Below are 24,068 nucleotides of genomic sequence, written 5' to 3' on the forward strand. Positions count from 1 at the left end.
CTCATTCATAGTAGTAGGAGGTTCAGGGTCAAGTGCAAGTGGATTGGTAGAGGTAGTAATGGGACAATGTTTCTATTTTCTCAAAGAAACAATGTCATTTGCTGACAGTAGGGAGGGAGGAAAGTGAAGGAGTCTTGAAAAGTGAGGAATGTTGAACATAGTGTTATTGTTTCTAGATATGTTTACATTCTGTTAAGAGGTGGAGTAATCTAGTTAAAGTAAAATTTTGAAAACTTCCTTATAATTATGTTGAACTAAAATAGTTTAAAAATATGTAACAAAAATTAGTTATAAAGGATTCATAAGTAGAAATTCCATCCCCTAAATGTTTTGTAAATGAATTTTATAAAGTTATAAAAATATTGACTCTTGAAAGATTATTTGGAAAACAGGAAGAAACACCTCCTTTCCAAATCATCTATATTCCTACTACCCAGGCATAACCCCTACTCTTAGGTCCCTCCCATTTTTTTTCTTTTTAATGCCAAGTTGTTTTTTTGACAAAATTTATTTATTTATTTATATTTTTTATTATACTTTAAGTTTTAGAGTACATGTGCACAACGTGCAGGTTTGTTACATATGTATACTTGTGCCATGTTGGTGTGCTGCACCCATTAACTCATCATTTAACATTAGGTATATCTCCTAATGCTATCCCTCCCCACTTCCCCCAACCCACAACAGGCCCCGGTGTGTGATGTTCCCCTTCCTTGTTTGTTGTTAAAAAGAACAGTTATAGTCAGCTTCATATGCAATTTGTCATTCTATGCTTATCAGCTAGCCCTATAAATATTTTTCCATGTTATTACATACTTTTTATAACCAACAAATAGTTGGGTCATTATTTGCTGAATAATACCCTATTGTTGGACATTTAGGTTAACAATTTTTAGTTGTTCCATATAATCATTTTGAATAAATGTTCCTAAGAAACTCATTGTATACATACCTTTCATTACTTGATAAGCTGTGTCATATTTTTGAATCACATAACTTAGAAAATAATTCTGGCTTGACTTTTTATTGTGACTTCATAGTCACACTATGTTAAAGTAGATTCTCTTTCCTAATTTTACTAATTATATGTTAGGTTTAAAGTCAATGCAAGGAGGTGGGTGAGGTGGTGCACTCCTTTAGTCCCAGCTACTTGGGAGGCTGAGGCAGGAGGATTGCTTGAGCCCAGGAGTTCGTGGCCAGCCTGGACATCATAGCAAGACCCCCATCTCTGAAAACAAAAAACAAAAACACCAAAAACTGTTAAAATTGGTACAAGGAAACGATGTGTGTCCTGGAAGTATTGATGTAACTTTAATAGTATAATGATAATTTTATACCAAATTTTAGAGTATATATTCAAAGTAAGAAACATTAATATTTTTAATAGGTTGATCCAAGGATTAGTTTTGGATCATGGTGCCCGTCATCCAGATATGAAGAAGCGAGTAGAAGATGCATTTATCCTTATTTGCAACGTTTCACTGGAATATGAAAAAACGTACGTGTTACTTTCTCTTTATAACTTTTGAAATTTTTTTTCTAAAGGTGTTTTAAAATCTCTTTTTCCTTCCAGATGTTTGGTGTAGACTACTTCTATCTTTTTTCCTTTTTCCTCCTGCCTTTACTAGCTGGTTTTTATTAATCTTTTAGAGAGGTGAACTCTGGTTTCTTTTATAAGACTGCAGAAGAGAAAGAGAAATCGGTAAAAGCTGAAAGAAAATTTATTGAAGATAGAGTACAAAAAATAATAGACCTGAAGGACAAAGTCTGTGCTCAGTCAAATAAAGGATTTGTCGTCATTAATCAAAAGGTGAGAAAGAAAGTTTAGATTTTAGTTATTTGTAAATGTTCTTAAGCATTTCTTGAAGTGTGGTCTGTGGACCCCTAAGAATCCCTAAGACTTTTTCAGAGAGTCTGTGAGGTCAAAAACTATTTTCATAATAATAATTACACCTTTTACATTGTGTTGACATTTGCAATTATGCTGCAAAAGCAATCTGTAAAACTGCTGGCACCTTAGTACAAGTCAAAGAAGTAGCACCAAACTATACTAGTAGTCATCGCATTCTTTATTGCTATACCACTGCACACTTACAGTGAAAAAAAAAGGGCAGTATCATTTAAGAGTGTCTTGATGAAGTGGTAAAACTTATTAATTTATTAAATTTTGATTCTTAAATATGCATCCTTTTATTATTATGTGTGACAAAATATGAAGTATGCACAAAGCACTGTTTTTTTTTTTCTTTTGAGACAGGGTCTTGTTCTGTCACCCAAGCTGGAGTGCTTGGGTGGCACCATCATAGCTCACTACAGCGTTGACCTCCTAGGCCCAAGTGATCTTTCCACCTCAGCTTCCCAAGTAGCCAGGACTACAGGTGTGCATCACCATGCCTGGCTAATTTGTAAGTTTTTTCGTAGAGGCTGGGTATTACCATGTTGTGCAGGCTGGTCTTAAGTGATCCTCTTGGCTTGGCCTCCCAAAGTGTTGGGATTGTGGGGCTAGGAACTTCAAAGCTCTTCTATTGCATACCAAAATATGATGGTTGTCTTGAAGGAGAGCACTTGTGTAATTGTTTGAATTGCAAGGTAAACTAGCCACTTTTTCATGGAATGCCACTTTTACCTGGAAGAATGACTGACAGACAAACTGTGGTTATCTAGATATGGGTATTTGGTAGATTTCTCTCAAAAATGAATGAAGAAATTCTGTGACTTAAAACAACTGACAGTATTTGTTGTCAGTAACATTTGAACTTTTCTAAAAAATTAGAATTTCAGAAAACTTGTATCTGCCATGTGAACTTGACAGCTTTCCAATACTTAAAAGACTTTCCTGATAATAGTAGTGATATCAACAAATGTGAGTTTTTGTTCACTGAGATAGGCAAAGTTTCCACATGCATAGCATGACACAGTTTCTACATGTATAACACAACATTTTATATGTGAAATGTGTCAACATGTGGAAACTTTGCCTAACTCAGTGAACTGATGCTATCTACATGACTAAAAATGCATGATTTTTATAAAATCATACATGGATAAATAATCCATTCAGTGTACAAGTTACACCAATGTGTTTTAATGTGAGATAGTATGAAAAGTTCATTGCTATGGTTCCATAGTGAAACTAACCTTTGAGAAACTATTACTTACTGAGTTTTGGTATAGTATCGAAGAATTTCTATAATTATCTGAAAAGCCTATTAAAATATTACTCCATTTACAATATTTATCTGTGTGGGGCCAGATTTTCTTCATAAACTTGAACCAAAATAACATATCATTCCAAATTGAATACTGAATGAGATATGAGAATCCATTTGTTTTCTATGAAGATAAACATTGAAGAGATTTGCAAAAATGTAAAGTAATGCCACTGCTAGCTCACTATATATATTTTTGTTTTCAAAAGTGTAGTAAATTTTCATTTAAAATGTTATGTGTATTAACATAAAATGGGCTTATTATTTAAATGAATTAATAAATATTTTAAAAATTTCTCAGTTTTTATAATACAAATATTATAGATAGAGCTTACATAAACAAAAGCTTTTTGGGTGCTTAATCATTTTTAAGAGAGTAAAGTGGTGCTGAGACCAAAAGGTTTGAGAAATACTGGTTTAAAACATGTTTATAATTTTTATGTTAATTTGATTATAGGGAATTGATCCCTTTTCCTTAGATTCTCTTGCAAAACATGGAATAGTAGCTCTTCGCAGAGCAAAAAGAAGAAATATGGAAAGGTAAGCTTGCAGATAATTATATATCCTAAGTTTTTAACAGAGTAAATGGAAACTATCCCATGTGTTTTCCTTTTAGCTTATGTGTAAATGTTGTTGAACAAAACAGTGGCATAAAAAAATCCAAATTTTGTTTTTAGTTTCAGTAAATAATTGAACTGTCAAAAAGCAAGGTTGTTAACCTACTGCAGAACTTTGTTGAAGTATAAGGAAAGTTTTTATCTTTTTAAAACAGATTTTAAAAACAAAACAATACAACATAATACAGCATGATCTCACTTTTATATATGGAATCTAAAAAAGTTGAACTCATAGAAGTAGATAGTAGAATGGCGGTTACCAGGCTGGGGCAGTGGGAGGGGAGGGGCACTGGGAATATGTGGGTCAAAGGATACAAAATTTCAGTTAGTTAGGAGGAATAAATTCAAGAGATCTATTGTCCAACATGGCAACTGTAGTTAATAACAATATATTGTTTTTTTAAAAAATCTTTTGCAAACCCACCCGAGAATGCATTCTTGAAAAATGCTGAGAGTAGATTTTAAGTGTTCTTATCACACAAATGGCTAAATCAAGCCTCACATAGGCAATATGTATGTTAATTAGCTCAATTTAGCCATTCCACAGTGTATACATATTTAAAAACATCATCATGTTGTACTCGATAAATATAGACAATTTTATTAGTCAATTAAAAACCCAAAACAATACAATACAGTAACAATACAGTCTTCTGCATTAGATATCTTCTCTCCTCTAAGAAATTAGTATTAATGTTCTCCATAATCAAGCTATGGTGACATATATGTAATTTCAGACTCTCTCTTGCTTGTGGTGGAATGGCCGTGAATTCTTTTGAAGATCTCACCGTAGATTGCTTGGGACATGCTGGTCTTGTGTATGAGTATACATTAGTGAGTATTTCTATGAACAGTGGTTATAAAGTGAATACTAAGCCCCCTTTTTTAAAGAAAAATACTACTTGACCTTTTATTTCATGTTTTGTGTTTTGAGATCTAATTCACAGAACAGATTTTACAGTTTATTTACCTAAATGTTTGTTAAGAGTTCAGATATAACTTAACTCCCTTAGTTATGCTTGATAAGAAAAATTCAAATGAAGATTGTATTCTAGTATAAATTGTTGATTTTATAATGACATCAAATATTAAAGTTACATATTTTTGTGCCACCCTTTAGGGTGAAGAAAAGTTCACTTTTATTGAGGAATGTGTTAACCCTTGCTCTGTTACCTTGTTGGTTAAAGGACCAAATAAGCATACTCTCACACAAGTCAAGGATGCCATAAGAGATGGACTTCATGCTATCAAAAATGCCATTGAAGATGGTAAGCTCTTTCTTGTGATTGATATGAACCTCATGTATATGTGTGTATATATGTATATATATACACACACACACCTATGTATGTATATATGTATATTTTTAGAGTCTTGCTCTGTTGCCCAGGCTTTAGTGCAGTGGTGCGATCTCAGCCCACTGCAACTTCTGCCTCCCAGGTTCAAGTGATTCTTCTGCCTCAGCCTCCCAAGTAGCTGGGATTACAGGCACACACCACCACACCTGGCTAATTTTTTGTATTTTTAGTAGAGATGGGGTTTCGCCATGTTGGCCAGGCTGGTCTCGAACTCCTGGGCTCAAGCGATCTGCCCTTCTTGGCCTCCCAAAGAGCTGAAATTACAGGTGTGAGCCACCATGCCTGGCCTTTAAATCTTTTTAAATTTTATTTTTATTATTAATCTATTTAATCTATTTATTTCTTTTGAGACCAGGTTTTGAAACTGGCTAATTTTTGTATTTTTGGTAGAGATGAGGTTTCACCATGTTGCCAAGGTTGGTCCTGAACTCCTGGGCTCAAGGGATCCACTTGCCTTGGCCTCCCAAAGTGCTAGGATTACTGGCATGAGCCACTGCGCCTGGCTGCAAACCTCACATATATATATTTTTCTCGAGACAGGGTCTTGCTCTGTCACCCAGGCTAGAGTGCAGTGGCACAATCATGGCTCACTGCAGCCTCAAACTCCTGTGCTCAAGTGATCCTCCCACCTCAGCTGGATGATAGGTGCATGCCACCACACCTGGCTAATTTTTAATTTTTTTTTGTAGAGATGAGTTCTGTCTATGTTGCCCAGGCTGGTCTTGAACTCCTGGCCTCAAGCAGTTTTCCCCCCTCAGCCTCCCAGAGTGCTGGGATTTGTAGGCACGAGCCACCACATTCAGCCCATGTTGAGCATCTTTTAATGTGTTTATTTGCCCTTCGTATATCTTTGGTGAATTTTCTGTTTAAATCTTTTGCCCTTTTAAAAAATTGGATTGTTGGCCATGCACAGTGGCTCTCACCTGTAATTCCAGCACTTTGGGAGGCCAAGATGGGAGGATTGCTTGAGCCCAGGAGTTGGAAACCAGCCTGGGCAACATAGCAAGACCATGCCTCTACACACACACACACAAATAGCCAGGCGTGGTGGCCTGTACCTGTAGTTCCAGCTGCTTAGGAGGCTGAGGCAGGAATATCACTTGAGTCCCAAGAGTCTGAGGTTACAGTGAGCTATGATCACACCACTGCACTCCAGCCTGGGCGTCAGAGCGAGACCCTGTTTCCAGAAAAAAAAAGAAAAGAAAAGAAAAGAAAAGAAAAGAAAAGAAAAAATTTGTGTTAGTATACTATTGTTGAGTTTGAGAGTTCTTTGTATATAATTTGGGTACAAGTGCTTTTTCAGATATATAATTGGCAAATTTTTCTCCTCTGTGGCTTATTTTATTATTAACAGTGCCTTTCAAAGAGAAGTTCTTAATTTTGATGAAGTCTAATTTATTATTTTTATTCTGTCATGGATTATGCTTTTGGTGTGGTATCTGAAAAATCTTTACCTAACCTAGGGTCATAAAGATTTTCCTCTAAAAGTGTTACAGTCTTATGTTTTACGTTTAGGTCTGTGATTCATTTTAAGTTAATTTTTGTATATGGTGCAAGTATGGATACAAGTTCATTTTTTTCATATAAAGGTATCAGATTGTTTTAGTCTTATTTGCTGAAAAGACTTTACTTTCACCACCGAATTGCCTTTTCTCGTGTATAAAAAATCAGTTTTTCATATTTGTGTGGTTCTATTTCTGTGCTCTTTTTTCTGTCCTACTGATGCATTTGTCTATTTTAATGTTAATATCATACTGTCCTGACGACTGTAGCTTTATAATAAATCTTGAAATCAGTATTGTTAACTCTCTTTTTTTTTAAGTTATTTTGGTCATTCTAAGTCTTTGGCATTTCCATATAACTTCCATATGAATTTTAGAATCAGCTTGTCAATTTCTACCAAAAAGACTGCTGCTGGGATTTTGATAAGAACTTTTTTTTTTAGAAAGGATCTTACTCTGTCACTCAGGCTGGAGTGCAGTGGTGTGATCATGGCTCACTGCAGACTTGACCTGCTGAGCTCAAGTGACTCTCCCACCTTAGCTTCCCAAGTAGCTGGAACCACAAGCATGCACTACCATGCCTGGTTAATTTTTTTTTATTTTCTGTAGAGACAACGTCTCATTATGTTGTTACCCAGGCTGGTCTCAAACTCCTGGGCTCAAGCGATCCTCCCGCCTTGGCCTCCCAAAGTGCGTGGATTACAGGTGTGAGCCATTACACCCTGCTTGATTGGAATTTTATTAAATCTGTAGACCAATTTGGAGATAGTTGATATTTTAATAATGAGCCTTCTAACTCATGAATATCATCTTATCTATTTGAGTCTTCTTGAATTTGTCTCAGCAATATTTCATAGATCTTAGTATATGAGCCTCACATACTTTTTTCCATATTTATCTCTATATATTTTATGTATTTTGTTGCTATTGTATATGCTATTTTTAAAATTTCCATTTCTGATTGTTAGTTGCTAATATATAGAAATATATTTTATTTTTGTACATTGATCTTGAATTCTGCAACCTTGCTAAATCACAATTAGCTTTCTTATAGGCTTCATTGAATTATCTATATAAGTGATTACATTGTCTGCTATACAGTTATACTTTTTGCTTTTCAATATGGATATTTTAAAATTTTCTCCCTTATTTCATGGGCCAGAACCTCCAGTATAATGTTGACTAGAAATAATGAGAATGGACATCCTTTCCTCATCGCTGATCTTAGGGGGAAAGCATTCAGTCTTTCTCCATTATGTATGATGTTGCTATAGGTTTTTATCAGGTTGAGGAAGTTCTCCCTTCTGCACCTAGTTTGCTGACAGTTTTTAATCAAGAATAAATGCCAGGCTGGTTGCGGTGGCTCACGCCTGTAATTCCAGCATTTTGGGAGGCCGATGTGCATGGATCACCTGAGGTCAGGAGTTCGAGACCAGCTTGGCCAACATGGTGAAACTGTCTCTACTAAAAATACAAAAATTAGCTGGGCATGGTGGCAGGCACCTGCAATCTCAGCTTCTCATGAGGCTGAGGCAGGAGAATTGCTTGAACCTGGGAGGTGGAGGTTGTAGTGAGCCGAGATCATGCCACTGGACTTTAGCCTGGGCGACAAGAGTAAAACTTTTTGTTGTTGTTGTTTTTTGTCAAAACACACACACACACACACACACACACACACACACACACACACATGAGAATAAATGCCAAATGCTTCTTGTGCATCTATTGAGATGATCATATGATTTTTTTTTTTTTTCTTTTGAGATGGAGTCTCACTTCGTTGCCCAGGCTGGAGTGCCATGGCGCAATCCTGGCTCACTGCAACCTCTGCTTCCCAGGTTCAAGCAAATCTCCTACATCAGCCTCCTGAGTAGGTGGGATTACAGGCATGCACCACCATGCCAGGGTAATTTTGGTATGTTTCAGTAGAGATGGAGTTTCACCATGTTGGCCTGGCTGGTCTCGAACTCCTGACCTCAGGTGATCTGCTTGCCTTGGCCTCCGAAAGGTCTGGGATTACAAGCCTGAGCCACTGCACCCAGCCCTCGTTTAGTTTTCTCGTACAGTAAATTACATTGATTGATTCAAATGTCAAACCTTACATTCTTGGGATAAACCATACTTAGTTATAATGCATTTTACTTTTTAAAAAATTAATGGATTACATTTTTTTAAAATTATTTTTTAAATTGTGATAAATATACATAACATAAAATTTACAGTTTAACAATTTTTAAGTGTACAGTTTAGTGTTAGTAAGTGCATTCACAATGTTGTCTAACCATTATCACCACCCATCTCCAGAACTTTTTTTCCTTGCAAAACTGAAACTCTGAACCCATTAAACAATATCTCTCCATTCCCTACCCACCTCCCCAGCCCTGGGTAACCACCATTCTACTTTCTGTCTCTATGAGTTTACTCTATGTATCTCATATAATTGGAATCATACAGTTTTTGTCCTTTGTCTGGCTTATTTCACTTTGCATAGTGTCATCAAGGTTCATTCATGTTGTAGCATGTGCCAGAATTTCCTTCCTTTTTACCATTGAATAATATTCTATTGTATGTATATACCACATTTTATTTGTCTATTATTGGAAACGTGTTGCATTTACCTTTTGGCTATTGTGAATAATGGTACTATGTGTATTCTCCTTTTTATGTATTATTTGATTTAATTGGCTAAAATTTTGTTAAGAATTTTTACATCTGTATTCATAAGGGGTATTGGTCTGTGTATATTTTTTCTTGTAATGCTTTTATCTTTTTCGGTGTTAGAACAATGCTGTACTCATAGAGTGAATTGGAAAGTTTTTCTTCTTGTTCAAATTTCTGAAAGTGTTAAGTTGTTGTGGAGAATTGGTATTATTTGTATTATTTCTTTCTTAAATGTTTGGTAGACTGTCAATAAAGCCATCTGAGCCTGGAGTTTTCTTTGTGGGAAAGCTTTTAATGACACATTCAATTTTTTTAGTAGACGTAGGGCTATAAAGGTTTTGTTTTTTTTGAGTGAGCTTTAGTGGTTTGTAGTCTTTCAAGAATTTGTCCACTTCATCTAAGTTAGGATCATCAACTACTATCTATGAGCTAAATCTGATTTGCTGCCTGTTTTGGTAAATAAAGTTTTGTTGGAATGTGGCCATACTCATTTGTCTATATATTGTCTGTGGCTATTTTTGTGTTACAGTGGCAGAGTTGAATAGTTGGAAAAGAAATGGTATGGCCTGAAAAATATTAACTGGCCTTTTGCAGAAAGTTTACTAACTTCTGATCTACAGTTTCAACTTTATTGTCATAAAGTCGATCATAATATTCATTTGTTATTCTTTTTAATATCTGTAGAATCTGTAGTGATATAAATTTTCTCATTTCTGACATTTGTCATTTGATTAATTTCCACTTTCATCCTAATTGTTTCCTTTCTTTTGCTTATATTAGGTTTCATTTGTGCTTCCTTTTTTAGTTTTTTTTTTTTTTTTTCTTTTTGAAACAGAGTCTCGATCTGTCGCCTAGGCTGGAGTGCAGTGGCATGGTCACGGCTCACTGCAGCCTTGACTTCCCAGGCTCAGGCAGTCCTCCCACCTTAGCCTCCTAAGTAGCTGGGATTACAAGTGTGTGCCACCAAACCTGGCTAATTGTTGTGTTTTTTGTAGAGATGGGGTCTCACTGTGTTGCCCAGGCTGGTCTTGAATTTCTGGGCTCAAGTGATCTACCTGCCTTGGCCTCCCAAAGTGCTGGGATTATAGGAGCGAGCCACCAGACCCTGTCCTTTTCTAGTTTCTTAAGGTGGAAGCTGGGGTCATTAGTTTGAGAACTTTCTTCGTTCCTAATATAGGTGTTTCGTGATATAAATTTCTCTTTAAGTACTGCTTTAGGGATGCTAAAATTTTGATATGTTGTGTTTTCACAGGGAATGGGATCAGGGAAGTTTTCAAAGGTTCTAGTAATCTGTTTCTTAAGCTGGGTGGTAGGTACATGGATACATTTGTTTATTTGTGCATTTATTCTTTATATCTTATACATATAAATATTCTTTTGAGTATATTCTGTATTTAACAAGGAACTTTTAAAAAATGTGAATGGGAGGTAATGATGTAATCATCTGGTGGGTAAACAACTCTTTGAGCAGTTATGTTGTGAAGTGAAGCAGTGAAAGGGGGTAGTAATTTTAAAATGATGTGAGATAAAAGGGGAGATTGTTTTCGTATTGTTTTGTTTTAAAGCAAGTTTGCTGATTTAAATAAGAGTCATAAACTTTATGAAACCATACAAGTAGCAGATATAAAAGTCATATCCTGATGTGAAATTTGATGTGTTTAACCAAAACTCTTGCTTTAGAATAATAATACCACTTAAATTTTTTCTTAGATAGCAGTTTGAGTTCTGCTGCAGTACAAAAAACAAATACTTCATTGAGTTCCAAGAATTCCCTATCAAAAACTAGACAAATGATCTTGGTGTAAAGAATTTTCATGGCAGATATTGTAATCAGTTACCTGTCAATATAAATTATAAATACCTCTTAAAAGTAGTCATAAGGCCGGGTGTGGTGGCTCACACCTGTAATCCCAGCATTTTGGGAGACGGAGGTGGGTGGATCACTTGAAGTCAGGAGTTCAAGACCAGCCTGGCCAACGTGGTGAAACCCCATCTCTATCAAAAATACGAAAATTAGCTGGGTGTGGTGGTTCACGCCTGTAATTCCAGCTACTTAGAAGGCTGAGGTAGGAGGATCGCTTGAACCTGGGAGGCAGAGGTTGGAGTGAGTCAAGATCATGCCACTACAGTACAGCCTGGGTGATGGAGTAAAACTCCATCTCAGAAAAAAAAAAGGTAGTTATAAAAGAGTAAGATGAAGGTAAAAATAAATTATTCTTGTTTACCAGAGGGTAAGGAGCAAAATAAGCTGTTTGCAGCCGGTTATCTGTACTATGCCTATTTATTTAATGACATATAACTTGAGGATGTTTCATAAGACAACTGAGTAATTACTAAGCTGTGCAATTTATTTGGTTTCTGTAGATAATAGAACATACTTAAATAGTGAATTGCTTCTCTCTCTCTCTCTCTCTTTTGGTCTTTATGGCATGTCTTGCCAATCATATTTTTTCTCTCCAATAGGTTGTATGGTTCCTGGAGCTGGTGCAATTGAACTGGCAATGGCTGAAGCTCTTGTTACATATAAGAACAGTATAAAAGGAAGAGCTCGTCTTGGAGTCCAAGCTTTTGCTGATGCCTTACTCATTATTCCCAAGGTACAACTACCCTTTCGGCCAAATAACAACTGCTTAGACATAAAGGTGTTTAATTACAAATTGCCCATATTATCTGATAGTTAATGGAGTAGACAGGTATTTATATGCATTTCCTTACACAGTTTTCTCTTAGATATTTTACAACTAAAGCAGGGAAACTTTTGCGATAACAGCCCAGAATCCTTGCACGATCTCATGAAATAGCCAACTTACCCCCTTGCTTCTTTCTCTGAGTTCCAAAAATTAAAGCAGCTCCAAAAATTTCCTTCAGAAATGACTCATGATTAACTAATCATAATGAAAAAGTTTAGAATTTAAAATTTAGTTAGATTTTATGGTACATCTTTGTTTTGTTAGTGGTATCCAAATGTAATCAATTTAAATTGTGGAGAGGGAGGGCTTGAGGCTCTTTAGCACTCCTAGATACAACCTTACATTTGTCATCATCATTATAATTCCTAGAAAAAGAGAAAACAGAATTTTTCCGTGTGGTAACCTAAGGACAGAAAGCGACCATTCCTTTCTCTTTGCCTTAATTGGTTTCAAACCACCTTAGAAATTTAGTAAACTACTTCAAAGATGCTATTACCATGAATTAAAACATTATTAACAATGTTAGCAAAATCTCTTTGCTAATTTTTATTAAAATTTTTCATAATTTGTGAAATCTTTGTGAATTAGATTTGCTATTTTTTCTTTCCCCAGAGCAGCAAAGTCAGTATGATCCTGCTGTTGACAGAAATTGGTAACCCCAGTACACATTACATTGGTGGTACCTTTTTCCTCATCAGCTGGTGATTTGGGGCCACTTGGAAATGAGCCTGGTTTGGAGTGCAGGTATCTCCAACCCTGTTACCACAGGTCGTGACTCTCCTCATGAAGATGAGGGGCACAAAGGTGCTGCAAATATTCTGGTTTCCTTAGCAAGTGCCTATGAAGAACTGGAGGGCATGTGGCTAGCGGCACTAGAGGAAACAAGAATATCATTCTACTTCCTTCCACACTAAAAACAAAACAGAACAAACCTTTGCAAGGAGGGAAATTAATGTAGTAGGGTAGAAATGGGGGAACTCTGATGTCCTCAGAATTTAGTGTGACGTGCATAGGGGAAATGTTTAAGTAAATATAAAAACTACTAGATAGATGAAATAATAATTTGATTTAGATTAAAAGTGGAATTCTTCAAAAGGAGATGATTGCCATGTTATGGATGTGTTTTTACAAGAGTAAAGAGTATTTTTATATTTGATATATGTGAAGGTATTATGCATATATATATATAATATATATTATTATTTTTATTCCTAAAGGTTCTTGCTCAGAATGCTGGTTATGACCCACAGGAAACATTAGTAAAAGTTCAGGCTGAGCATGTTGAGTCAAAACAACTTGTGGGCATAGATTTGAATACAGGTAAGAAAGTGAAGGAAAATTAGCTGCTTAATAAAGAGGTTATTCTTTAGTTACCCAGATCTTATGGTAAAGGAGTAGAGGTTTGGGTAACTTTAATATTTAAATTTTGAATGCCTTTAGTTTATTTTTGAGCTTCTTAAAAAATGTTCATTCATTTAAGAAATAGTTATTGAGTGCTCGTTTTCCTCTTGGGCTTCACACAGAACAAAACAGACAAAAATATTTGCCCCTGGGAGCTTATGTTGTAGTGGGAGAAGGTAGGCAGTAAATAATAACTTTAATAAATAAACTCCTTCAGCATTTTAGAAAAAGTAATGAATTATATGAAAAAAAAGAGTGCTATAATAATGATCATGAACACTAGTATAGGAGGGTGGAGAGAGAATGACAGCTTAAAGGGTTGGTCAGGGTAGGCATCATCTAGATGTCTGTTGAAAAAAAGTGGAAGGAAGTGAGGAAATTAGCCATGTAGGCAACTGGGGTTAAGTGTCCTAGGGAAAGAGAACAGCCAGTGGAAAAGCCGGTGTCTGATGTTTCTGAGGAAGGAGGTGAGAGAGGTGACAGAAGGTCAGATCATGCAGGGGCATTTGGACCAGTCTCAGGACTTTGGCTTTTACTTTAGAGGAGCAGGGAGCAATTTTGAGCAGAGGTGTGACATGGCCTAATTAATTAATTTATGAGACAGTCTCGTTCTGTCACCCATGCTGTGGAGTGCAGTGGCACGATCTTGGCTCACTGCAACCTCTGCCTCCCAGGTTCAAGCAATTCTCCTGCCTCAGCCTCTGGAGTAGCTGGGAATATAGGTGTCTGCTGCCACGCCCGGCTAATTTTTGTATTTTTAGTAGAGACAGGGTTTCACCATGTTGGCCAGGCACGTGGCCTAATTATGTTTAAGAGAATCACTCTGGCCACTCTCCACTTTGTAGAGAAGTCAACTGAACAAGTAGAAGGTTGGAGTTGCAATCAGCTGTGGTGGAGAATACTGGCTGGAGCAGGTTGTGGGTGAGAGGACATCAGCATTCAGTTTTGGCAGAGTCAAAGTTGAAGCATCTGTAATCTTTTAATTAAAAAAGTTGGATATATGGGTCCGGAGTTCAAGGAAGAGTTCTGGGTTGGAGATTAAAACCTGAGAGTCAGGCCAGGTGCAGTGGCTCACGCCTGTAATCCCAGCACTCTGGGAGGCCAAGGTAGGTGAATCACTAAAGGTCAGGAGTTCAAGACCAGCCTGGCCAACATGGTGAAACCCCATCTCTACTAAAAATGCAAAAATTAGCCGGGGATGGTGGCAGGCACCTATAATCCCAGCTACTTGGGAGGCTGAGTCAGGAGAATTGCTTGAACCCAGGAGGTGGAGGTTGCAGGGAACTGAGATGGCATCACTGCACTCCACCCTGAGTGACAGGGCAAGATCTCTGTCTCAAAAACAAAAACAAAACACCAAAAAAAAAAAAAAAAGAAAGAAAGAAAACAAAAACCAAAAACACCCAAAAAACCTTGAGAGTCAGCAGATGTGTATGGTTTAAATCTAAAAGTCTGGATGAGATCACCTAGGGATTAAGGGTAGAGAGAAAAGAGGCTGGGACTGAACTTTTGGGTACTCCAACGTTAAGAGGTCAGGGAGGAAGAGGAAGAAGCAGCAAAGTAATCAGAAAAGGAGCCACTAGTGCAAAAGAAAGAAAACCAGAGGAGTGTGGTATCCTGGAAGATAACACAGAGTAGGCGGGAGAATGTGATCAACTGTGTTAAATACTGGTAGATGAGGTCTGAGAATCAACCATTGGATTTAACAATATGGAGGTCATTGATGACCTTGACAAAAGTAGTTTTGGTAATGTATTAAGTATTTTTAGAAGATATCAATTAATATTAATAGCAAATACTAAGATTTTGGTATGAAAATTGTTTTTACTTTTCAGGTGAGCCAATGGTAGCAGCAGATGCAGGAGTTTGGGATAATTATTGTGTAAAAAAACAACTTCTTCATTCTTGGTAAGTTCGTATGAACATAAAGTGAAAGACCTGTAGAGTTATAATTGATAATATTAAGATGAAATTTTTTCTATTATTTTTGTCCCTGTACAGTGGAAAAATTGTCAAGTGTATGAAAGGTGTGGTATTCAGTTATTAGAACTAGCTTCTGTCGTTTTATAGTCCATAGTCCCTTTTATATTTTAGATCTAGCAGTGTTAAGTTCTAAGAAAAATTAATCTGACTATTTGAGGGGGAAAGAAAAGGGGAAATTTACTGAAATAATAGCACATGCATGATGGAGAAAATCAAATGATATTGTAAAAATAAGCTCAATTTTGCTGAAATATAAATCAGGAATGCACTTTATCAGCAAAGGAGTTTAAATTATAATACAAAGGGTGACATTTGGGCCGGTGCGGTGGCTCACGCCTGTAATCCCAGCACTTTGGGAGGCCGAGGCGGGTGAATCACCTAAGGTCAGGAGTTCGAGACCAGCCTGGCAAACATGGTGAAACCCTGTCTCTACTAAAAATACAAAAATTAGCCAGGCGTGTTGGCGGGTGCCTGTTATGCCAGCTACTCGGGAGGCTGAGGCGGGAGAATTGCTTGAACCTGGGAGGCAGAAGTTGCAGTAAGCTGAGGTCTTGCCATTACACTTCAGCCTGGGCAACAAAAGTGAAACTCCATCTTGGGAAAAAAAAAAGGGTGACATTTGTATTTGTATTTATAATAGCCTTGTCTCATAAAACATCATACTAACATCATTAAAGAACAAAGTACCCTACATAGGTAAAGATTGCTGGGGAAAAAAGCTAAGAGTGGGTTAGTAGGCTTTACTCACCCTCTCATCTTTTTCCTTAGCACAGTGATTGCCACCAGCATTCTCCTGGTTGATGAAATTATGCGAGCTGGGATGTCTTCTCTCAAATGATGATTGAATTCAAAATCAACCCTTCTAGAAGATGAAATTTAGTACACTTTACATCTGACTACTATTGTGTAGCCTGAGCCATTCTGAATTTCTACACAATAAATGCAGTTTATGTCTTTTGGGTCTTAATAGTCTCAAAAATATTTCATCAAGGTATAAAGAACGCAATAAATACTTTTACAGTAAAGGAATAATAATTAAATATTTCCCCAAGAGTCCTAACTCCCCACTCTTTGTTATATGCTATTGCAGTTTTTATAGCATAGGATCTTTATGATACTTAGACCTTTTGGCAAGTTTTAATTAACAAAATAGAGGTTTTAGTACACCCAAGTAAATTTCCAATTTATCAAGAGGGTATAAATGTAGTAGGACAGAATGTTTCATTTTCTCCCAAAATTCTTTCAGTGACTTTTTGCTGCCACTCTTTCCTCTTATAAATATGGCGTGTAGCTTTGGGTTGCATTGTTTATAATATCTGACTCAATTTATTTTGTATATCATTTATTATATTTTATCTGGTTTTTTTTGTATGTATGATCAACAATTTATGCTACTGTGCTAGCTCTGGTAGCTCTCTGTCTAGATGGTGAGATAGAACAGGTCTCATCTGGAAAGATGAGAATTGTTGACACCAATGGTGGGAAATAATTATTTTTGGCTTATAATACAACTGTTCAGTATAGATATTATAGCAATATCTTTCTTGTTTGAAACTCTAGAATTAATCTATTATGCTTTTTATTTTTATTAGAGTTCTTGTGGTTAACTTCTTTCTGTGGATGGTAGTTGATAAGAGACTAAAATATGGCAGGTGCATTAATGGAACTTTGGCTTGTTTGTGCATATGGGAGAAGGTTCCTTTAACCCTATAATTTTATAGCCGTTTTTTCCACTTAATATGCTGTCAGCATCTTTCTAAGGCAGTATCCAGACTTCTTCTTCTTCTTTTTTTTTTTTTTGAGATGGAGTCTCACTCTTCACCCAGGCTGGAGTGCAGTCATGATCTCGGCTCATTGCAACCTTTGCCTCCCAGGCTCAAGTGACTCTCCTGCCTTATCCTCCTTAGTAGCTGAGATTACAGGTGCACACCACCACGCCTGACTAATTTTTGTATTTTTAGTTGAGAAGGGGTTTCACTATGTTGACTAGGCAGATCTCAATCTCCTGACTTTCGGTGATCTGCCTGCCTTGGCCTCCCAAAGTACTCAGGTTACAGGCATGAGCCAGCACACCTGGCCTAGTATTCAGACTTCTGAACCATCACTTATTTATGGTTACATAGCATTGCATTGTATGGTTATACCACAATTTATTTTACTAATTCTGTTTTCAATTTTTTTTTGCTGTTATAAAGAAAGATCTCCTTTTTAAACTTGTCTTTATTCTATAGGATAGGCCTTTTAAAATGGGCTTACCATGCATATGGCCAGATCTTTTCTGTGTAACATTGTTTAAATTTTGAAATATTTAAAATATACCAAAAAGACAGAAAGTAATATAATAAACACATTTGTACCCTCCACTTAGCTTTAACAAATAGTAACATTTTGCCATATTTGTTTCAGATTTTCTTTTCTTTTCTTTTTCTTTTTTTTTTTTTGAGGCAGAGTCTCCCTCCTGTCACCCAGGCTGGAGTGCAGTGGCACCATCTTGGCTCACTGCAACCTCCATCTTCTGGATTCAAGCGATTCTCCTACCTCAGCTTCCCAAGTAGCTGGGACTACAGGAGCCTGCCACCACACCTGGCTAATTTTGTATTTTTGGCAGAGATGGCATTTCGCCATGTTGGCCAGGCTGGTCTCAAACTCGTGACCTCAAGTGATCTGCCTGCCTCGGCCTCCCAAAGTTTTGGGATTACAGGCATAAGCCACTGTACCCAGCCAGATTTTCTTTAAAGAAATACCAAAATACAAAATGTTAAGATGCCACTTCCCCCACCCACTCCCCATCATGCTTTTTCCGCCCTTCTTCCCTAGAGGTGATCTTTATTGCCTATTCAGTTTTATTTTTCCCACTCTTTATTCTTTTTTTTTTTTGGACAGTTTTGCTGCTCAGGCTGGAGTACAGTGGTACGATCGTGGCTCACTGCAACCTGCACCTCCTAGGTTCAAGCGATTCTCCTGCTTCAGCCTCCCGAGTAGCTGGGATTACAGGCACCTGCCACCATGCTTGGCTGATCTTTTGTATTTTTAGTAGAGACAGAGTTTCACCATGTTTGCCAGACTGGTCTTGAACTCCTGACCTCAGATGATCCACCCACCTCGGCCTCCCAAAGTGCTGGGATTACAGTTGTGAGCCACTGCGCCCAGCCACTCTTTATTCTTTTGCATACCTGTGACAACATAAAAATTTTGTTTGGGGTATTTATTTATTTAGTTTATTTAGAGACAGGGTGTCACTGTGTCACACAGGGTGTCACTGTGTCACCCAGGCTGGAGTGCAGTGGCACAATCAGCTCACTGCAGCCTCAAACTTCTGGGCTCAAGCAATCCTCTCACCTCAGCCTCCTGAGTAGCTAGGACTATAGGCACATGACACCACACCTAGCTAACTGGTGAATTTTTCTTTTTTTTTCTTTTTTTCCGTTCTTTCTTTCTTTTTTTTTTTTTGTTTTTTGTTTTTTGTTTTTTTGTGGAGATGGGGTCTTGTTATGTTGCCCAGGCTGTTCTTGAACTCCTGGCCTCAAGCAGTCCCCCTGCCTTGGCCTCTCAAAGTGGTGGGATTATTGAGTACCGAGCCTTTTCTTGGATTTTTAAAATGTATAAATTGTATCGCTCTGTAGATATACTTTTGTGCTTTTATTTCTCACTTAATGGTTTTGAGACTTATCCATTCACTCATTTTAGCAGTTTTGGAGTATTCCAGTGTATTTCTTTTTTTAAAAAAAGTTACACAAACTTTTATTTAAAAAAACACAAAAATACAGCCTTTTTTCACTTCAGTTATATGGTATATTGCATTTTCCAGTTAGTTCAATGCTTTAACGCTCAAGGATGCCTCTGCTTTTGATTGTACATGGGCCTGAAGCATCCTAGGTTTTGGCAAGCAGACAGGAGATTCAACAAAAACCAAAATATGAACATTAATGCAGGCCATGTCTGTAAACATATGATACATTTACAAATTACAATATCAGCCAAAGTGACACAGTTTACAGGTGAAATGAAACTATCTGGAACTGCCTTACCCCAAGTTTCTGAATCTGGACTTATATAATAAGTTATATATATATAAAATGTATTTTAAAAGTTTTGTTTACATCAAGTGGGATTTGCAATCTATGCTTATACTTTTAAAATCTAAGCAGGGCATATTCCAGTATATTTCTTGTATGTATGTATGTATGTATGTATGTATGTATGTATGTATGTATGCATGTAGAGACAGGGCCTCACTGTGTTGCCCAGGCTGGTCTTGAACACCTGGCCTCAAGTGATCCTTCCACCTCAGCCTCACCAAGTGTTGGGATTACAGGTGGGGACCACCCCACCTGGCTTTCAGTATGTTTCTATACTACAATGTCATGTTCCAGGAAGTTAAAGAAAAAAACTTCAACATCAGAATTTTCAGAATATGTGTCAATGGCTTAGAAGAAAATACCAGAGATAGTAGTAGAGACTTTTTCATGAAATGTTGCATTACCACTTCTTGATGGTGAGAATGAGTGTCAGAGACTCTTAAGTTGAAAAGTGATTTAGAAGAGTTGGACTCTTGATTATGAAGTCTTAAGAGTATCTTACCTTATTATTTTGCCTATGTTATTAATGCATAGGAATGATATATGATAAAAAATTGTATATGTAAGTTTAAAAAGCTCTTACAGTAAATGTAAAAAATGTATGAATGATAAAGTATTATGTCATGGTTGAAGTGATAGCATTTTCTTTTAGTCTATGAAGTAATGGGTGCATCTTATAATGAGTGACATTTTAGATTCAATGAAATATGGTACTATTTATATACTGCTGGACTCAATGCTAATATTTATTTAGGTTTTTACATGTGTTCATAAGCACTGTTGGCCTATAATTTTACTTGTTCTACTTTCCTCTTCTAATTTTTACATCAGTGACATATTAGCCTCATAAAATGAGTTGAGGAATTATTACTCTTTGTTTTCTGTGGAAGTTTGATTGGTAAAATGGAGGGTTATCTATTTCTTGACAGTTTGGTCTGAGTCTAGTAGTTTTTTAGATGGGAAGGATAGATTTTTGACTACTGATTCAATTTTCTTTATTATTTTAGGTCTCATGTTTTCTATTTCCTTTCGAGGCTGTTTTGATAATCTATATTTTTATAGAAATGCTTTATAAAATGATACTTTTTCCCTTAAAGTCTTATTTTGTTTTATATTCATCTAGCAATGCCAGCTCTATTTTGGTGCAGGGGATAGGGAAAGGATACTATTTTTCTAGTATGTTTTCCCATCCTTTTATGAAATTTCTTTGTTTTCAGGTATTAAGTGTGTCTCTAAAAACACATTATTGCTAGATTTTATTAATTTAATAACTCATTGCAACCTCGATCTCCTGGGCTCAAGGGATTCTTCTACTTTAGCTTCCCAAGTAGTTGAGACTCCAGGTGAGCACCACCACATCCGGCTCATTTATTTTTTATTTTATTTTATTTTTAGTGGAGATGGGGTTTCGCTATGTTGCCCAGGCTGGTCTGGAACTCCTGAGCTGGACCGATCCTCCTGCCTTGGCCTCCCAAAGTGCTGAGATTACAGGAGTAATTGGGCAGTATCTTTTAACTGGTGAGTTTAGTTATTTTTGATGATTAGTGATAGATTTATTTCTACTATATAATTTTGATACTTTTTGTTTACTCTTCTTTTTAAAAAATGCTTTCTCTTTACTACCTTCAATTAGATTGATTCAGTTTTGTCTACTCCCCATTTTTTTCTCTTTGATGGTTTGGAAATGATATATTCTATTTTTATTACTGTAGGGTTAATTTAAAATTTTTAACTTGCATACTTAACATAGTAACTCTGCTCCTCCCTAACAATACAAAGTCCTTAAAACATTTTAAATACAGTAATTCCTCCTGTGTTTACACGTGTTCTCATTCAATATTTTAGTTCCTTCTTGTTTTTAAATCTCTTAAATTAGTTATAGTAATAATCACTATTATTATTATTATTATTTTGAGATGGAGTCTCACTCTGTCGCCCAGGCTGGAGGGCAGTGGTGCAATCTCAGCTCACCACAACCTCTGCCTCCCGGGTCCAAGCGATTCTCCTGTCTCAGCCTCCCAAGTAGCTGGGATTACAGGTGCGCACCACCACGCCTGGCTAATTTTTGTATTTTTAATAGGGACGGGGTTTCACCATGTTGGTCAGGCTGAGAATCACTATTATTTTATAAAGTCGGTTTCTGTTTAGACTTTCCATATGTTTATTCATTTCTTTGTTCACCACTCTTTCTTTCAACTGTCTTCTTCCTTCTGGATTCACTTTCTTTCTTACTGCTATATATTCTTTCTCCTTGTAGTGTACATCTGGTAGTAATACTCTCTTAGTTTTGCTGCCCTCAAAAGGTCTTTATTGCTCCTTACTATTGAATGATAATTTACTAAGTTTACCCATTGTTTTCTCTCAGCACTTTGAAAATATTATCTCATTGTTTTCTGCTATTGTACAGGCTTTGTTATTATGACACATATTTCCAAATTCCCTTCCATAGGGTTTATACCAGTTTGCACTCTCATTGGCAAGTTATAAACATGGGACCATTTTTACCTTTTTTTTGAAACCCTCAGGTGGTATAATTTCACAATCCACACCTGAGCATGGTGTAGGCCTAGAGCTTCAGTTTCTCATAGGCATCCTGAGCAGAGCAAGTTTTCCCATTACTTCACTTGGCAGGTGGGTGGAGTGCATCCAGCCTCTGCATTGGCCTCCGTAAATGTGCCTTTTTAAGGCTCTTGTTTCATTTAGGGGCCTTAACTTCAACTCCTTCCTGCAAGTGTGGTCCTGTTTCTGTGTGAGTGTTAAAAGCCTGACATCTAGACTAGATCTTACATCTAGTTTCTTATTTTCTCTGGCTTCTATAGTTCACCTTCAAAGTTTGTCACTCTGCTTTGACTTCCTTTGGAAGATAATTTCCCTTTCTCTTTTTTAAGCTCAGCCATATAGTTTTTGTTTCTGTTTTGTATGCTCCTTATTTATTTATTTTAATGGTAAAATATATATAACATGAAATTTACCATTTTAACCACTTTTAAGTGTATAGCTCAGTGGGATTAAGTATGTGTGCATTGTTGTGCAACCATCTCTACCATCCGTCTCTAGTACTTCTTTTCCGTGCAGAACTGAAACTCTGTACCCATTAAACAATAACTCCTCATTTCCCCCTCCCCCTGGCCCCTGTTAATCACATTCTGCTTTCCGTCTCTATGAATTTGACTACTCTATGTACCTCATATGAATGGGATCATACAGTCTTTTGGCAACTGGTTTATTTCACTTAGCGTAATGTTGTCTATGTTCATTAATATTGTAGTGTGTGTTAGAATTTCTTTCTAAGGCTGAATAATATTCCAATATATGTACCTACCACATTTTATTTATTTATTCATCCATTGATGGGCACTTGGGTTATTTCTACCTTTTGGCTATTATGAATAATGCTGCTATGAACACGGGTGTGCAAATATGTTTGTCCCTACTTTCAGTTCTTTTGAATATATACAAAGAAATGGATTTGCTGGATCACATGGTAATTCTATTTTTAATTTCTTGAGGAATTTCTTTACATTTTTATACTCACCAGCAGTAGACAAGGGCACTAATTTATATCTTCACCAATATTTGTTATTTTTTGATAACAGCCATCCTATTGGGTATGAAATGGTATCTCATTGCAAGCCATACATTTCCTCTAGCATTTTTATGTTTGTAAATTAGGGGTGAGGTGGAGGGTGGTCCACATTAGCTAGACTGCTATGTGCTAGAACTGCCAGATCTATCTATTTTTAATGCATGTGTTAGTCCATTTTCACACTGCTGATAAAGACATACCTGAGACTGGGAAGAAAAAGGGGTTTAATTGGACTTACAGTTCCGCATGTTTGGGGATGCCACAGAATTATGGTGGGAGGCAAAAGACACTTCTTACATGGTGATGGCAAGAGAAAAATGAGGAAGAAGGAAAAGCAGAAACTCTTCATAAACCCATCAGATCTTGTGAGACTTACTCACTATCACAAGAATAGCATGGGAAAGACCAGCCCCCATGATTCAATTACCTCTCACTGGGTCCCTCCCACAAAACATGGGAATTCTGGGAAATGCAATTCAAGTTGAGATTTGGGTGGGAGCACCGCCAAACCATATCATTCTGCCACGGCCCCTCCCAAATCTCATGTCCTCACATTTTAAAACCAATCATGCCTTCCCAACAGTACCCCAAAATCTTAACTCATTTCAGCATTAACTCAAAAGTCCACAGTCCAGAGTCTCATCTGAGACAAGGCAAGTCCCTTCTGCCTATGAGCCTGTAAAATCAAAAACAAGCTAGTTACTTCCTAGATACAATGGGGATACAGGTATTGGGTAAATATAGCCATTCCAAATGGGAGAAATTTGCCAAAACAAAGGGGTTACAGGGCCCAAGCAAGTCCAAAATCCAGCGGGGCAGTCAAATTTTAAAGCTCCAAAATGATCTCCTTTGACTCCAGGTCTCACATCCAGGTTATGCTGATGCAAGAGGTGGGTTCCCATGGTCTTGGGCAGTTCCACCCCTGTGGCTTTGCAGGGTACAGCCTCCCTCTTGGCTGCTTTCTTGGGCTGGCGTTGAGTGT

The 24,068-nt window shown here is 36.9% G+C and overlaps 1 protein-coding gene across 8 annotated transcripts in view; it reads left to right on the top strand.

Annotated features, from left to right (window-relative positions):
- The window catches only part of CCT6B (chaperonin containing TCP1 subunit 6B), a 46,297-nt gene that overhangs the window by 17,184 nt on the left and 5,045 nt on the right, over window positions 1-24,068 (top strand). For 2 of the 8 annotated variants that reach the window (XM_004041928.5, XM_055388488.2), the window contains 9 exons: window positions 1,388-1,498; window positions 1,651-1,810; window positions 3,667-3,749; window positions 4,564-4,660; window positions 4,947-5,094; window positions 11,811-11,944; window positions 13,255-13,357; window positions 15,274-15,346; window positions 16,190-16,388. In XM_004041928.5, the coding sequence (XP_004041976.4) occupies window positions 1,388-1,498; window positions 1,651-1,810; window positions 3,667-3,749; window positions 4,564-4,660; window positions 4,947-5,094; window positions 11,811-11,944; window positions 13,255-13,357; window positions 15,274-15,346; window positions 16,190-16,259 (979 nt within the window). In that variant the 3' untranslated portion in view covers window positions 16,260-16,388. Of the gene's footprint in view, window positions 1-1,387; window positions 1,499-1,650; window positions 1,811-2,257; window positions 2,406-3,666; window positions 3,750-4,563; window positions 4,661-4,946; window positions 5,095-11,810; window positions 11,945-13,254; window positions 13,358-15,273; window positions 15,347-16,189; window positions 16,389-20,895; window positions 21,019-24,068 lie in introns of those variants that run through there. The other 6 variants (XM_055388484.2, XM_055388481.2, XM_055388483.2 and 3 more) reach the window with 6 other exon arrangements.

Source organism: Gorilla gorilla, chromosome 4, assembly GCF_029281585.2.
Source record: "Gorilla gorilla gorilla isolate KB3781 chromosome 4, NHGRI_mGorGor1-v2.1_pri, whole genome shotgun sequence".
Lineage (NCBI taxonomy): Eukaryota > Metazoa > Chordata > Mammalia > Primates > Hominidae > Gorilla > Gorilla gorilla.